Source organism: Astatotilapia calliptera, chromosome 1, assembly GCF_964374335.1.
Source record: "Astatotilapia calliptera chromosome 1, fAstCal68.1, whole genome shotgun sequence".
Lineage (NCBI taxonomy): Eukaryota > Metazoa > Chordata > Actinopteri > Cichliformes > Cichlidae > Astatotilapia > Astatotilapia calliptera.
In genome coordinates, this window is record NC_137422.1 from 38,448,692 (window position 1) to 38,465,972 (window position 17,281).

Consider the following 17,281-nt stretch of genomic DNA (forward strand, 5'->3'; position numbering starts at 1 on the left):
ACTATTAAACATCAGAAAACGGCACAAATGTTCAGCACAGCTCCCCAGAGCTCTGATTCATTATAAATGGGCTTTTTTGTACAACCGACAGTCCAAACCCAGAAAATATTTAATCCACAAACTGTATGAGAAAGAAAAGCAGCATTTCTTTTGCCTAAATTAATGATTTCCAAATTGTGGGCCAGAGTTGCCTGGAAGGTTGTGAAGGATCTGCAACTGGGCTACACGAGGTCATTTAAATTCCCATCCTGTCATGTCTTGATCCCTTAATTCCCCGTGGAGTTATAGAAGCACTGAGCACACGAGCAGGATACCAATCCACTATCTGGAAAAGTTTTCCATGTTCACTTCTTGATGTTTTCACACCATCGCTTTCTCCGTCTTCCTCTGCACTACTTCCCTGGGCTGTTTCTTTAGTCATTTCTTGTGACCTTTTATTGCAAATAAAGGGAATGATTTACATTAACTTATTTCTAATAAAACACCTTTGATAAGACCAATCTAGGCTCTACCCCTGCTTCTTACCCCATAGCTGCTGGCACAGGCTCCAGCATGCCCACAACCCTGAACTGGATTAGTAGCTAAGAGAAAGGATGGAAACACAGCAGTAAGTTTGAAATTACATGTTATTTCAAATTTATTTAACAATTTTGGTCACTTGTGACTCCAAATAAAAAAGACAGCAATCACAAAAATGCTCAAATCAAAGCTTAAAACAGTGAGAAAAAGGTTCACAGAACAGAGTGACGTCATGGTGTGTGCCCATCTTTTATATACATGTTTCTATACTCTGAGTGCTTCACTAGCAGGATACAAGCTTAAATCTTCATTTGCATTTAATTTCTTCTTTTTATGTGGATGGATTACTCATTTACATATACAAAACCAAAATTTGTAGCTTAATGCTTTATCGTAGTCATGTGTGTTGATAAGGCTACAGAAGATTTTTATGAATTGATTGATTTTAGGCTTCTTAATCAACTAATTACTGTGGCTCTGATCTGAAAACCCAGTTGCTGTCATGACTCTTCAGGAATGAACAAGCAGGCACAGCTGAAAGTGCAGCAAACGAAGAAGAATTAAATCTCCGGACCAGCATCTGGATATAAACGTGTAACAAATGCACCAGCTTTCATTCTTTATTGTTAAATCAGCTGACAGGTGAAGCATCCTCAGCATGTCCAGCTGCACACAGACTTCAGGAGGAGTCTGAAAAAATGAAACATTTAAAGGAGCGGTTCAACATTTACTGAAAAACTTAATTCCTGTTAAGAAAGAGCCGTTCTAAGCTTTCATGTCTTTATGCTGCTTCATTCACACGTGACGGCTGAAAGAGCTACGTGGTGACATTTTCTCTGATCCCACGCCCACGCTGCACACTACCTACGCAGCAACAGCCTGTTAGCTTCCAGTTAAGAAAACTAAAGATCACCAATTCAGATGTTCGATATCTGGAATGAACTAAATGCTGAAGTGCTCCTTTAATAGGATTCAACCTGGTGTCGCAGTTTGCAGTGTAGCAGCGGGTGTAAGCTACACCCGGCAGACGTTTAAAGCATTTGTGATTGGCTGAAAAGTGACGAGTGTCAGAAAATCCAAATTACAGATTTCACATAAGATAAATAAGATAAGATGTAATTGCTGAAGCTTTGAGCTTCATTTTCTAGCTTAGTGGTACTTATCGGATTAGTTACTGATGACTTCATTGACTCATTATTGGCCTTTTTGGGGTTCAAATTTAAACTCTTAAGCACCTGGTGTCTCTGTGGCCCACAGTTACCATGGAGACCAGGTTAAGTAGCAGAGGACCGATTGACAGGAAACAGTGAAAAACAATTGGGAGGTGTCCATAAAGTCTCCACAGGAACAGACACACAAACATCCACAAACACTTCATTTACCGAGACCTAAACAGGAAGTCAGGCTTTGGCTTTCAAAATTAAAGTAAATCAATAAATAGAGCAATATAAACCCTTCAGAATAAAAGTAAAATAGTTGTGCCAGTAAGTGATTGTAAAAAGATAAAGAGTAGCAGTCTGCTTTATTACTGCTCCATCCAAGAGGGAGCGCCTGAGCCCAGCGATGCCCGGGACGCTGGTCTGGACCCGGGTCTGGGCCTCAGTCCAGTCTTCCTCCTGCCCAGGCTGAGGACTTCCTCTAGGGGCTCAGTGGCCTCTCCGCTGGCCCGGCTAACGAACACTGAGGGAGGGTGCGTGGTGGCCATCTCGAACCTCAGCTCTGCCGCGTTCTTAGCGCGGGAGGAGGCGCCCTTCCTTTTAGTCCTGGGCTGTGGTGAGGGCAGAGGGAATGCCGGGACAGGCCTGTGTGAAGACGCGTCTGCTGTAGCAGCAGAGGCCGAAGAGCCCAGTTTGGCCAACGCCACCGGGATCTCCTCCAGAGACTCAGCAGAATCTGAGTGGTACTCGGCGGGAGGGGCGGCAGCCTGGACGGGGCCTGAAGTGGGGGCCAGGGGGGGCAGCGTGGCCCTCAGGGGGAATGCTGGGAAAGGAAGCCGCTGACCCAAGGACACAGTGGACACATTGCTGGGCTCTGCTAGAGAGAAAGAGACAGAGTCAGAAACAATTTACTTTCTTAGGAAAGAAAGAGGAAATTATTAATGTCATCATTTTTTTAGAACATTTAAGGACATATTTCAGGCTTTCTGCCAGACATCGATGCAATTGTTTCATATTTGTAAAGGCTTTATTCTGTGCAGGAGCAGCTCTGTGATCCAGGAACAGAAAAATACACATTCCCACGCTACCTGATATCAGTCGCTCAAATCCCACAGCTCAGAGTCATTGCATGTCCTGACTGAATGCCACTTGAGACTCTGATTCTAACCTGAAGGAAAACACCTGAATGTTTTCCTGATTGGAGAGTTGGGGACCCTCGAGGTTAAGGCTGTGTGAATGGAAGAAGATCTCGGCTATTAACGATGGTCAGAATTGCCACTAATAGCTTGCCAATCGAGCTATATTTTTAGCATATGTGCCCATTCATCCCACCCAACCATTCTCTTTAATACATTAAATTAAAATGATCACCCTATTACGAGTCATTAGGAGTCTTGCTGCTCTTGGAATGAATGCATGTTTGGGAAGCAGCTACAATGATTCATCATCCAAAATAAGGAGAGAAAACAAACATAGGGTACTTCTGTCTGTTATTCTGATTTAATACAGCGAGCAACATTTTAGCTGTCCTACAGATAGCATCTGTTTATGGTTATCTATTCCCCCCCCCAATTTTTCCAGGTTTTTCCAGCAAATGTGAGAAGTGAAATAACCAAAACAGCAGCACCACAAATCTACACCACGTTTGGACTTGCTCCAACATCACTACAGGTCTGAACAAGATGCTTGTGAACATCTATGAGAAGAGTAAAACCTTTGTTGGTGTGACTCTAAAATTAATAAATGACAGCTGGGATCCTGAGAACAGGTACATGTTTTGTTAAAGGAGTTCAAAGTTTAGACGGGAGCTACCTGAAGACTGTCTGCACTCAGTGACCCGAGGCAGGTCACATGTGCAGCTGAAACATCAGTGTGCACAGCTGCACATGTGGAAGTAAGGGAGAAACAAAACAGGTGGAAGGGTTCAGGTTTAGGTCAATCAGTGCTCCCACCTCAAATCTAACAGTTTGTTTTGCTTTTTTACGTTGTCGAGCTGCTCTTCCTCCCTGACTTAAGGTGACAGGATCTGCTGTGTGAACACGGGACGGGCAGACGGACAGAAGCTTTGAGTGTTCCTGTTTTTGAACAGTTTCAGAGGAAAATCTAATTAAATTAAGCAGCCTGGATATGACCAAACTCAAAATGTTGCAAACTCTGTCTTTTGATTAGTTTAGCTCTTTCATCCCAACAGCTTTTCAGTAACTTTCTTTTCTATTCTTTTTTTTAAGCCTTCACTTGTTTTCACTTTGTTTAATCAGCTGGTGCCAATAAGTTTGACCTCTCCAAACAAATTCTGTGAATGGATTTGTTCTTTAATGTAAGATTTCGGATCTGTAATTGTAAACAATTTTCTCTTATTTTAGTTTCCAAAAACAACATTAGGAAAATATTTATTTTTGCTGATTAATCGTGTGCTATGCTAACTGAACTGACTGAAACTGCCCTCTGCTGTAAGGTCAAATGAAGCACCTTTATTTGCCCAAGGCTTTGTGTCATGACATTTGTGTCAGCCCGTTTTCTAACATCGCAGCTTCTGCTGTCAGACTTTCACTTCTGTGTGTGAACGCACCACAGGACCGCAAGGTTAACACCAGTAAATTTCAAAGAGGAGGTCGTTTAAGTGGAAAGCAGAGCAGACGCTTGCTACAGAGCAGCGGAACTTTGACAGCCTTTAGGTTCAGGTTAGAGAACACGGTGTGTTCAAAAGTGCCTTCATATGTACAGACAGGTGAGGCCATACCGGGAGGCGGGGCTGTGGCTGGGCAGCGCTCTCTGGTCACCTCTGCTGGGACTTTACGTACCTTCTTCTTCTTTTTCTTCTGCAGAAGAATAAAAATACAAAGCAGGTTTTTAAGTGCGGTCTCCCTCACTGCTGTTTTCTCATATTCGCTTCAAATATACACAAATTTATCCAAAGTTTCTCCTGATCCGTCAGACCTCCACAGTCTGTGCAACATCACACTGAACCTGTTATCGGGTGTGTGGTTTGTGGGCTTTTACCTGTGTGTGTCGATGTGTGTGTGCCGCTATGGCTTTCATCTCTGAAGAGACAGTGGGCGGAGCTTCTTCCTCCATGACAGGACTGGACATAGTCCTCACTCTACCATTAGCAAGGAACCTGGTACACACAAACACACACACAATGCATGATTATCTGATTGCGTACTACAGGCTGTACTAGTGCATCTAAAAAAAAAGTACCTGGATACTGTGCAAATCGTAGGAAATATTCTAATAATTTGAGACACTGGATTTGATGAGCTATAAGCCATAATCATCAACAGCAAAAGGGCTTAAATATTTCACTTTACCTTTAATGACTATAGAATAGAAACACATACACAAAGTTCTGTGAACACTAGAGATCACCCCTTAATACAGAGACCTCCTTCTCCACCAGCACAGTGCTGGTGCCCGATCTAGAGCCAGTTCCTCAGATTTCCACCAAATAAATAAATAAAGGCCTGGTGCTGATGTTAAAAAGCTGACACCAGCTTGGTACAACAAAGCTGTGGAGCACAAAGTTGGAACCAATAACACGGAGCTAGATCTGCATTGGCACCGTGTTGGTGTAAAAGAGGTAATAATGTCAATAAAAAGTAGCACACTTGTCTCCTTCACTGGGAGAAACCTCAGGTAAAGAAGACACGTGCTCAGAAAAAAGAAAAAGGTTATTACAGCTGTTGTGGAGAGGCATGTGGCTCAGGGTCAGCACTCCAGCGTCTCACCGTCGACCAATGAACCCTGTCAGTGCAGGTAAATAATCTACCTGTCGGTCGCTCACAGATCATACTAACGCTGTGCTTCTGTAATGACCCGACACACTGGAACTAGAACAATTTAACTGGACAACGACAGATTCTACGTGTGATTAAGTATCTAAACTAGTTTCCCTGTTTGTCAGTGTTTTATTTTGTGCCCTCCACGTTGTTCTCTGACTGTTCCTGCTCCACTATAAAAAAGGTTTCCTACGTCTCAGATAGACAGGATTCAGAGCAAGTGTTAAAGTGAGTGGGATTATTTATCAAGCCTTTCTGTCACACACACACGCACACACACAAAAAGCCTCCTCCCTTTAGCTCACACACACACACAATCCACACTTTGTTTGCTTCCTGAAAGTTGAAGCCAAAGAATTTCATGTTGCACTTTGTTTTCTGCAAAGAAAACCGTGTCCATGGCGACGAGGTCCGGCCTCCTCGTGTGGTGAAATAACTGTTGCCAGCTGTTTACTGAGACGTGTCGGGACCCGGTCAGTTCATCTCAGCCAATCACACGCGCCGGCTTTAAGTAGGACCCGGCCATCTGAACCAGAACAGGAGGAGCTGAGAGACTTACTCTGCCTCTCCTCGCACGGCCACAGCAGTAGGTTCCTGCACGTCCAGCTGAGGGTTGGTGTAACCCAGAGTCCCTGAGTAGTTCACATCCTGATGAGGGGACAGCAGAGGACAAAGACTCAGAGCCTGAACTCAACCCCACCCAAACCAGACTCTTTCTCCCTTTATTAACAGAGCTTATTCGCCTGCCAGTCAGTCACCTTGAGGACTGAAGGAGCTGCCGTCTCTTTCACAGATCCCGGTTTCCTCAAGTCTCTGTTGTCCACACGGTGGCGCTGCCTCACTATGTACTCGTACGTACTGAGCCTGTTCCACACTGAAACACACATACGTAAACATACATTTCCCCAGACCCTTGAACCCCGACATGGCCTTTAAAGGTCCGTCTTTGTGAAGAGAAAGAGGAAGTGGACTAAATGTCCTCAGAGGACCAGTTAAAAACACACACATAACACAAAACACACACCCACAGGATTTGTTCTGAAACACTGACGGGGTCTTGCAGCATTACCATGAGGTCAGAAACAAAGATTTAATAACCTCTGTGAGAGCGTAGACAGCACGAGGAAGGAAAAGCTCTTTATAGCTCCTTCATGCTGCTAAATAAACAAATAAATATCCAAACGTATGATATGCTGGCAGCATCACCTGAATGTGAGTGAAGTTATTAAAGAGAATTTTTTTTAACTGAATTTTCTCTCTTGGTTTTATCGAGCTGCAGACGAGTGATGTGTCTGACTCAGACTGCTGAAGCCTCATATTGCTTTTAAATAAATGAACTCTGCAATAAATCTTTACAAAGAAGGCAGACTGTGGATTTTATGCTCAATTCCCACTGAGCAGCACATCAGGTCTAATCTGAAGAAAAGGAATTATTAAAGCAATACAAATGCTGATGGCCCCCCAGTGCTACCCCTCAAAACCTTTATAAAATGCTCACATAAATATCTGATTGTTTACAAAATAAAAATAGTAGTAAAACTGATGCAAACTCACAGTTTTGTGGATTGTTATCTCTTTATAAAACCTAAAGACAACAAATGGATTCTGAAACAGGAAAACCTATTAGTTACTTTGAAAGAAAATGCTGTTTTGAAGGGACCTTTTTTTTGCCCCACTGTCATAAATACAGAAGCCATTCTACAGACTAACGTGACGTGTTGCCTGTGAACTGCACTGCCTGCATTTCATAAGCATGCTGTACCTGCAGCAGATCACCACAGAAACTTAAATCTGTGATGTACTAAAATCGGTATGTTATAGAATATGTCTGAGGCTGAGCTTCACTGGGATCATTTTTACATACGTTTTGAATTTTGAAAATATTTATTATGAACATCAGACATTACAACATTAACTGCTGGGCAGAAAATAAAGAAAAGCTTCCTCTTGTCAAAGATTTGACACGTGGACAGACAGGCAGGTGTGTTATTTCTTACTCAGGTAGATGTGGAAACAAAGCAAGTGGCAGAGCAACACGCAGGACAGAAGACCCAGAGCGATTGTGATGGCAGCCAGGACGGGAATCACTGGTGCAGCTGACCGGAGAGGCGCGACGGGCAGGAAGACGAACCACACACCTGTCTCATTCCTCACTGCGGGACACAAGAAGAGCCAACTGTGAAAACAGCATTTCTTCATTTAATGGCTGAATAACCAAACCCCAATATATCAGGAAAATCCAAGCACATCAGGTATAACTTTGAGTTTGTTTAGCTTTAAAAGTTGTTGTCGTTGTATCTGTGAGCTGGCTGGGGGCGTCAGAATGATCTTTCTAATATTCCTCCTTTTTTAGTTTAACAAAATTTCAGGTTCACGATGAAACATAATAAAAAGTCATTTATAGAGAGACAACAGTGACCTTTTGAACAGCAAAAATCACCCTAAACTCACTGAAACAACTATAAGCTGTCGACAAACTAAATAATCTTCCTCACATGAAAACACGAGACTGAAGGACAAAGACATCAGTCATCTCACTCTCCTGATCTTCCTCCCTCTGCTGTGGATGTGGACTCTCCGCCTGCAGATAACACTGAGAGGAGGGGGCATGCTTTCTCATCCTGCAGCTGAGACTGCACACAGTTCAGTTCAGTTTGCAGGTTACTCCATTCACTGTGAAGCTGCTAAATTCAGAGTATCCCTCACCTGTGCTTCTTGACAAAGGAATGGGCATGGTCAGCAACAACACTCAGGTAGGCTGTGGGGTTTAACTGATCCTGAGCTGGTACTAAGGGGCCCAAAGTGTGCCAAGATAATATCCCCCACACCATAATACCACCAACTTCCCGAAACGTTGATATGAGGCAGGATGACGCCGTGCTTTTCACTCCACATTCTGATGCTACCATCTGAGACTCATCAGACCAGGCAAAAGTTTTCCAATCTTCTCTGGTCTAATTCTGTTCAGCCTGCAGGAGCCTCAGTTTCCTGTTCTCTCTTGAACAGTGGCACCCAGTGTGGCATTCTGCTGCTGTAGCCCATGTTGTGCATTCAGACATGTTCTTTTGCATACCATGGTTGTCACAAGTGATTTTCTGCGTTACTGTGACCCTCCTATCCGCTTAAAGCAGCCAGGCCATTCTCCTCTCACCTCTGGTATTTTCCCCTTGAGAGCTGCTGCTCACTGAATACTTTCTCTTCTCTTCTCTCTTTCTCAACCCATCTCTGTAAACCCACAGATGGTTTGTGTAGGAAACAAACTACTCAGACCAGCCCACCTGACACAAACAACCATGCTGCATTCAGTCACTTTAATCACCTTTCTTTCCCATTGTGATCCTCAGCTTCCACGTCTTGATTTCTGAACACCCTAACTGAGATTTCTTTTAAAATTTTTAATAAACACTATAGACTCACAGCTTTTTTACAAGGTCAGAGGTCAAATCTTACCCAGAAAGTGTTTGTCGGTGCGGAGTTTAGTGGGGTCCAGAAAGAACTCGATGAAGACGTAGGAGGCAACAACAAGAATGAGACAAACTCCCAAAAGAGCTGAGATCACACTGTGGAGGAACAACCTGCAGGACACACAGCACTGCTCAGCACACACGCCTAATGGGCATGAATGTACAAAATATATATTTCAAAAACATTGATTAAAATATTTAAAATACATAACATTTGCTATCTTTGCAGCCCATGTCTATGTTGCTCCAGTATTTTAGAAGAGACTTTTGGAAATGCTTCTAACTCGGTTTTCAGTTAATGACACTTTCATCATTACAGGCAGAAGCACAGAATTATAAAAACAATGACAGACACGACTCCTCACTGAGTCACATCAGACACGACGCATCCTCCTCTGATTCATCACTCCCATCATATGGCAGCTGCCTCGTTCTGTTAGTTTGTCTGTGTTGCGGTCGTGACTTTCCTGTTTTAAAGACTTTTAATGTTGGAAAGACTCAGATGTGCACGTACAGGTGCAACAGAATCTCCTTTTCTTAAAGGAGATTCAGTGCTTTGCACAGAGCTGTATATCAGCCTCACTTCCCTGTCAGAGACAGCTGTCTTACTGGGAGTGAACCAGTGTCAGGTGACAGCATCCTTCATTGTTTGACTCCACAGAAAATTAACCAGTACTCACTTATAGTTCCTGCTGCCCACACAGTTGTTGAGCCACCGGCAGTGATGGTCGAAGTTCGCCACACACTTGTTACAGGCGCTACAATGTTTCGACTTCGGTCCCCTGAAACAACCACATACATATATCTGTGTTTACAACGAAGTGCAGCCTAGTACTAGCACTACTATACAGAATGTACAGCACGCATTGTGATACAAATCTAACTGAAACACATTCACGTTTGATGACTTTACTGCTTTGGTAAAACAGTACCAGTGAAGTTTGTTTTAATGTGTGTGGATGTTTAATGTGTGAATGAGAACTTTTTACTTCCAACACAATTCAGGTTCTTAATACACAAAATGGTACATAACTGTTATTTAAACAGCCAATCCCAGAGTTCACATCCTGGCGTTGTAAATAGGCCGTATATGCAAATAAAACTGAGGAATAATGAGGTCAGTGCACATGAGATAAAAGTCTTTTTTCTACTTGTGTGAGAAGCCCCGCCCACCAGCTGCACAAACTTCTGAGGGGCAACCAATCAGAAGAAAAATAGAAAACTGAAAAGAGCTCGAAAAAAAAAGCTCAAAAAGCTCGTTTCAGACAGGGGATGAACTGCAAAGATAAATAACATCATTTTTAACTGGGAGTCATGCAAAGCTACTCATGGAGCAGCACAACAAGCATAATAAACCACCTTTAAAATTAGTTTTCAGATTCTGAGTCAATGTGTAGCTCCTTCTCTGCAGCAGATCCAGAGGATTGTGGGTATTCATATCCGGTCCCAATGTTTATTCTGAAATGGGAGTGCTGCGCAAAGCAATGTCAGATCAGATCCAGGTTTGAGAGGGGGTTTACGGTCTGTAAGAGCCCCTGTGACCCAGTTCTCTGAGGCCTCCTGAGACCAGCCCACTGACCCATATTTTTTTTTCCTCAGAGGTTGTCACTCCAGTTCAGCTCAGCTCATCACCTCCTGGCTTCAATGAGCAGCTCTATTATTTACTCAGGAACTGAGCTGCATTCAGCTGCTGAGGACTATGCAACACTGCAATTAATGAAGCCAGTAAAATATTTAAATGGAGACTTAAAATCAGCAGAATTCAGTGGTGAAGAGCTCTTGTCTGCAGTGCAGATGTACAGACAACTGGAAGCAAGTCCCAAACTGTTGTTTCTCTGAAGGTCAGTTCTGATTCATATCAAAGATGACAATCAGCTCACGCTAAACCGAAACATGTGCACCTCATTTGTGTGAGCATACTGTGAAACAGCTAATTCCTCTCGGCATTTCTTACATCTAAACACGCAGAGTCTGGAGAGTCACCAGACTGCCTGAACTGTTTCTTTAGATCAACAGTCTGAAAAAAAATCAAATGTTTTTACAGTGAATCTACACAAAGACCCTTTCAGAGTCTTTGTGTAGATTCAAATTCTAAGAAATATTGTTAGATTTAAGTGTGCACAATAGGGCCCGGTATCAATTTCTAGAATCGATTCGATTCTGATTGACAAGGTTCGATTTGATCCACGATTTCGATTCAAATCAGGGAAATTTTGCCTCAAACAGTCAGAAATATTATAATTCTGATTATTTATCAGTACTGACACTTCTGAGACTTCATCAGAGGTGTGAGCATCACAGCAGATGTCTTTGTGTCAAAGTAACTGAGGATAAAACAAAAAACATGAAGGAGATTTTCCTGGCCTGGCTTTTTATAGCAGATAACCTTAAAAATATTCTGCAGTAGAACATTTTGAAAAGTTTACATTTCTTCGGAACTGAACAGCAGAAATGAGTTTTTCTTTCAGAGGTCTTTTTAAAAAAAAAACAGCGGCCGACAGCGCTGTGCACAATGGTAAACTGGTGGGTAATAAGCAAGCGAATAATGCAGAAAATTGTGATTTTTAGATGGGAAACTGTTCTTAAAGTACACTGAGAGAGAGAGAAAGAGCTGTGCAGGAAGTGTGAATTTATTGTGGTGGAAGCAAAACCGCAAAAGTAAGACAGAATTCATGACGATGCTTATCTGAAGCGTAATGTGAAGCTTAGTTTGGATCTTCTTTTGCTGCTGGTTCAGTCAGTTTTGGTTGGAGAGAGATGAAACCTGCAGCATCAGAATCTAGCGCAAAAAAAACAGTAAACACGACACGCGGACCTGACGCATCAGAACGTGTGAGGTGACAGTTTTCAGCCCCGACGATGTGTCCGACCGCGTACGTGCCGTCTGGTGAGAAAGCCCACAGCTCACTGATTCTGATGCATCAGGTCCACGCTTTGTGTTTACGTCTTTTTGCAGAATCCGTTTACCTGCTCTCATTTACTGTTTTAGCTGTTTGGTGGTTGCTGAAATAGTTTTGTGAGGTTTAACCTACATTTTTAAAAATAGATTCAGGATTTTAATGAATCGATATCGCTTTATTTAAGCTAAAATCGATTTTCATCGGAAAATCGATTTTTGTGATGTTCAGGACATAAAATGTCCTGAACATCACACTGACTTTATGCAAGCAGCCTGGCAGGTTAAAGACCATATGAGCTCTGATCTAACGGAGATGGACACTTGCAATATGTTAGGTAACATCTCAAAGGGTTCATGACTGCAGAGCATGCTTTAAAAAGGTTACAAGGAGCGGTGGACTGGAGGGAAGGAACCATCATGGGTTTAAAATTAAATTTAACATGACACATTTTCAGTTCTTTCAGCTGAAGCTTTGTGACCTCGACTTCAGATCAGTAACACTTTGTGGCATTAATAAATAAATGCAAAGTATGTGGCTGTAAATTAAATAAATCCATGACACCTTCACTTTAGTTATGGAACAAATCTTTTCTGTGCATGCAGAGAGACCCCTGATAAACAAACATGCTTAAAAAAATACTTAAAAACACCGGAGTCTGATTGGACAGTGCAAATCCAGACCATGTGACAAGCAGCTCAGAAGATGAAGCAAACTTCAGTTCATGTTCATGTTGCTACCAACAACACCAAAGCTGCTAACAGCTGACAAGCAGTTTGTGTCTGCATGTGTGTGTTTGTGCAACCTGCAGAGACTGTCCTCCTGTGAGAGACACCCAGCAGGGACATGCCAATAAAAACTCCAACAGCAGCTCAAGTAAACATACCTCCGTGACCTATTTGCAATGTTAGCTTGATAGGAAGCAAAAGGACAATTTGAGCTACAAAATCTCAGCTACTAACAGCCAATGGGGAAACTTGATCAGAAAGAGTTTCAGCCAGTGTTAGCACCATCTGCTGGCAGCAATCCACAGTGTGGTAGTTTTGATTAACCAGATCATTCAGGGTTAATGACAAAAAATATAAAACAGATGGGGTTCCTTTTGTTTGTTTTGTTTTTTTGGAGACCTTAGACAAAACCTGATTTCATCTAAAGGTATCAGCCAACACCAAGGCATCAACTGAAATAGCTGCCTGGGCCATATTGCTGCACACGAAGGGGTATAAAGGCCTTTTAGGCTAAAATGCAACAACTGTGCCTGCATCTCTTGGAAGACTTACAACACAAATGAGTATCCGTCTGCAGCTGTCTGGGTCCAATAGGGTGTGCCATACTGAATCACCCCTAATAACATCGGTTTAAATTTTGAAGTTAGATAAAAGTGTCATATCATGATATCATAGCAAGATCATGTGTTTATTTTTCCTAGTGCACAACGAGATGAGCCCAGGGATCTCTGAGAGCGAGAGCCACGTGTCAGCATTCACTTACAATTCAGTGCTCACCTCAACCTCCAACAAAGCACAGTACTACTAGAAAAATAAGCAAGAAAACTGCTCCTGCTGGAGATGGACAACTGTGGCAAATATGTTTCACCAGAGATATACCTCCAAATTGAACCAGCCAATAGCTGGTGACGTGTGACCCAAAAGTAAACAAATGACTCAGCGACCATCTCTTTTAAAACTACTGCACTATAATGCTGCTGCTGCACCTTGTAGCAATAGATTCACCCATTGCATTAGGAGGTCACAGTAACTCACTGAAAAATATTTTTCATTTTGCCAGCATAAAAAATGCAGCTGCCTGCAAGCGATTACAGATCATTTAATTTTTTTTGTCTGTATCCTCATAAATATAATTTATATCATGAATATAATTTTTGCAAATTCCCTTAAAAAAACATGACAGAATTTGGAAGCTATATCCTTACCAAACCCTAGTGTCCACTTCAGAAACAATATAATCACTATAATTAATACATTAGAATCATACAAACAACACATTTTATATAAAAAGTGAAAATCACTTGTTTTACATTTCAATAAACAAGAAGAAAATAATGTGTATTGCTCTAAAAGGTAAATTGCTCAACAGCAAGTGTAATTACAAAATTTAAAGATGATCTGTACACATCCCTATTTTTAAAAAAAATATTCCACAGCACGCTGAGACTCACCCTGAGATTAGTGCATCGAACTAACCCGACAGCATCCCATCTGAAGAGGCTGTGAGCTTTCAGATTTATCACCGCTGCTGCTGACTCATCAACAAAACTCAACAATGACCATAAAACAGCTAAATGTTAAAATACAAGCTTAGAGAGCACTTGAGAGTTTTTATCATTGGGATGAAGGTATCCGGCAGTTTCGGGAACGATAACATGATGCAGCATACATGCGTTGAAAAGCCTCTGTTTGTTACTCACACTTCGACCTGGCACAGGTAGCAGTGGCAGTTCTCGATGACGTGCGCGTGTTTGGAGCGGTCGAACACGGGGACCGGGCCTCGGACGCTCTTCGCTCTGACATTGTAGTCGGCTGGATCGATGGACACGGCCATGACGTGGACAAACAGGTGACACACAAACATGATGCCCGTACACTGACACAGAGATCAGGAATCAAACACAGATACGCCGGAGCAACACTGTAACACCTCACCTAAAGAAAAGACCTGAAATCACTGTCTGTCCCCTCAGTAACAATAACTCAATGCTATCAGACAATATGGAAATTACATTTTGAATAGGGGTCATTTTTCATATTTTCATAGGCATCAGACACTACCAAAAACAGCTCCCTAACACTGCCAGACTTTACACTGGCTGTGCTAAATAAACCAGCAGACAGAATGAATAAATTATAGATTGTCGACTGTACAACCAAAGTATCTGGGACACAAATTTGAGAACTCACCTGAATTACGATCCAGTTAAAATAATAAAAACTGGAATTTTTAGAAGACAAAAACGCGAAATATTTAGATAAAAGCTGTAATAATTTGAGGAAAAGCATCGTCAGCTTTTGAAAGACAATTTGCTCTATTCTTTGACTAAACTAACACTATATTTTAAGGAAAGACATTTTACTATATTTTGAGGAAAACCTCCCTTTTTTTTCCATAGAAAAAAATGCTACTGGTGTAGAAAGTTCACATGTGTTTATCTGTACACCTCGCTACCAGTGGTGCGGTGGTGGTCTGTCCACGCAGTGGAAGGATACGATGTAGCCCGCAGGGATCCAATGTGCAGGCAGCAGGGGGACGAATATGCCGAACCCGGTGACGGCAAAGTAGATGTAGAGCAGCCAGGCGAGCAGCTGGAAGGGGTGCGGAGGCCAGCTCCAACCGTTGGTCCGAGAGCAGAGCAGCACGTCAGCTCGCCGTGGGCCGTCCTCACCGACCGGCGCCGTCCGGTTCGGGTTCCTACAGCACACGTCCATCCCGAACGCGCATCCAGCATCAAAGAGCTGCCGTTTGTTGTCAGGCACAGAGCGTGGTCTCCATCACATGAGCGAGAGAGTAACCGCAGGCTGAAGCTGCATAAAGAGCCGCTTCATGATCAATGAGTTTGAGCTGCAAAGGAAACAGAGAGAGAGAACAGAGGCTCTGATTCAAACAACAACACACAGACCAACAACAGCTCTGCAGCATCACAACCGTGTGTCCCACTGTACAACACACAGCTGCAAACAGCAGTGATCTGAGACCATCAGCCCAATTAGCCACAATCAGTTTTCCACAAACCCTCAGCTTCCACCTTTCTGTAATCTGAACATCTGGGGTGAGGTGGAGTCTCTGAAGTCTTAATAAAACAATTATACCCTTTCCCTAAATTATTCATATCATCAAATAAGTTACATTTTTTACCGGTATTTAAGTTATGAGTTGTTTTTTTTATCCAGGGTCCATTTTCTGATTATTGTCATGATCAGTTCATCTGCTGGTTAATTTCTTTATCAGTTTGTCTTTGACAAAAGTCTGCATACAGCTTGGATTTGTCCAAGCAGGCTGAGATAGTAAACAGATTATTAAACAGCAGAGGTCTTTAATTGAATATCAGAAAAGATGCAGATAATTTTCGTAATCCAATCACCTCAGCTGTAAGTTTTCCAGCTCCTGTTTTTCCTGTCTCTGTTCAACTAATCCATCATCTGAGTAATGATGGTTTCACAGACTGTTATTTTACTGGCTTATACCTGAATTTATCAAAGTGTAATCAGGGGGAAATTGTTTATGTGTTTGATTCTACATGCATGATTTTTTTTTTTCAAACGTTCCTGCTGAGCAGCTGGAACCAGACAACACTGCCTTCTACATGCTGCAGCTGAGGAGCAGTTCATTCATTAAGTAACCGAGTGAATGGTGCAAAAAAAAAAAAATGAAGTCCTCACAACAGCATCACATAATTTATCGACAATTTTTTTGGCTTCATCTCACCACCGGACCTCCTGCTCTACGAGAGGGCAGCCCACCTGGTTAACCGGTACCCGAGCCTCATCTCATCCCGGAGCCCGGGCCTGAGCAGCGGCGTGAAGCTTTGCCGTCCCCCTTGTCCCAGGGGAAGGGGGCTGCTCTTGGGTAAACCAGAGATCCACAGATCTGGGCCACACCGTCCCAGTACTCCAGCTGTTAACTCACATCCATCCTGGTCGGCAGCCGTAGTCCTCGTTTTATCCCTGGACCCGAGCTCATCCACTGTCGAGCGGCCTCGCCGAGACCGGTGCTCAGGGAGAAACTGTGATTGGTATACAATTCTGATTAGCTCGCCAGATAGCGTGCTAAGCTGCTAACGAGACGCGACTAGCGGGACACCGCTGCTGCCATGCTTGCTCTCACTCCGGCAGACGGAGGGGGGAGGGTAACCGCAAATCAACCGCAGAGCGTAACGTTTAATATTTAAGGTGAACGACTGTTTTAAAAATTTAAGATCGCTGTGGATCCCATTAGCCTGCTAGCATGATACCCGTTAGCCTATCTGCTGCTGCCTTCCACAGTCTCCTAGCGTCTTCCAGCCTCGTAAACCGTTTCCCTGGTAACGCCGTAGGTCCACACCTATTGGTAACTGGAGCTGACCCCGCCTACTATATGAATGTAAAAACCGAGCTCCGGGAACTGATAGTTGTGTTAGTGACGTGCATCCAGCAGAGGGCGGCACATCCACGACCAACAGAACGCCGCTATGTATTTATTTATGTTGATATTTGTATATGTGAACTAGAACCATTCTCTTCAGGCGTTTACAATTTTCGTTATTGTTAGCATTATTATTAGCATTATTATTATTATCCACTGTTATCTCGTTAAAGTTTTCGATTTTTAATATGATTATCAATTATTAATTATTAATACTTTATTTTTGTCATTTTACCACCCGTGTTATATTTGATGTTTCACTTAGTTTTGTTTATTTTTTCATTCGTCTCAAAAACCCTTTGCTGTAACCTCAGTTTTGTCAGTGGTTG

At 42.7% G+C, this 17,281-nt stretch overlaps 1 protein-coding gene across 2 annotated transcripts; it reads right to left on the bottom strand.

Annotated features, from left to right (window-relative positions):
- Positions 1–612: 612 nt before the first annotated feature.
- zdhhc1 (zDHHC palmitoyltransferase 1) lies at positions 613–16,829 on the bottom strand. Of its 2 annotated transcripts, none has more exons than XM_026176009.2 (11): positions 16,292–16,829; positions 15,041–15,392; positions 14,245–14,420; positions 9,600–9,701; positions 8,906–9,030; positions 7,453–7,608; positions 6,214–6,329; positions 6,015–6,103; positions 4,677–4,794; positions 4,417–4,495; positions 613–2,550 (listed from the first exon to the last, which is right to left on the bottom strand). In XM_026176009.2, the coding sequence occupies exons 2-11, from the start codon at positions 15,257–15,259 to the stop codon at positions 2,045–2,047; spliced, it is 1,686 nt and encodes a 561-aa protein (XP_026031794.1). In that variant the 5' UTR covers positions 15,260–15,392; positions 16,292–16,829; the 3' UTR covers positions 613–2,044. The 2 variants fall into 2 exon arrangements, with proteins under 2 accessions (XP_026031794.1, XP_026031787.1); XM_026176002.2 differs by having other exon boundaries at positions 613–2,553.
- Positions 16,830–17,281: the final 452 nt, after the last annotated feature.

Coding starts and splice junctions, on each gene's coding strand:
- zdhhc1 (XM_026176002.2), bottom strand. CDS start 15,259: ATGGACGTGTGCTGTAGGAACCCGAACCGGACGGCGCCGGTCGGTGAG. Junction 6,330..7,452: donor TTGTTTCCACATCTACCTGA/GTAAGAAATAAC, acceptor TGTGTGTTTCAG/TGTGGAACAGGCTCAGTACG. Junction 6,104..6,213: donor CAGCTCCTTCAGTCCTCAAG/GTGACTGACTGG, acceptor TCCCCTCATCAG/GATGTGAACTACTCAGGGAC.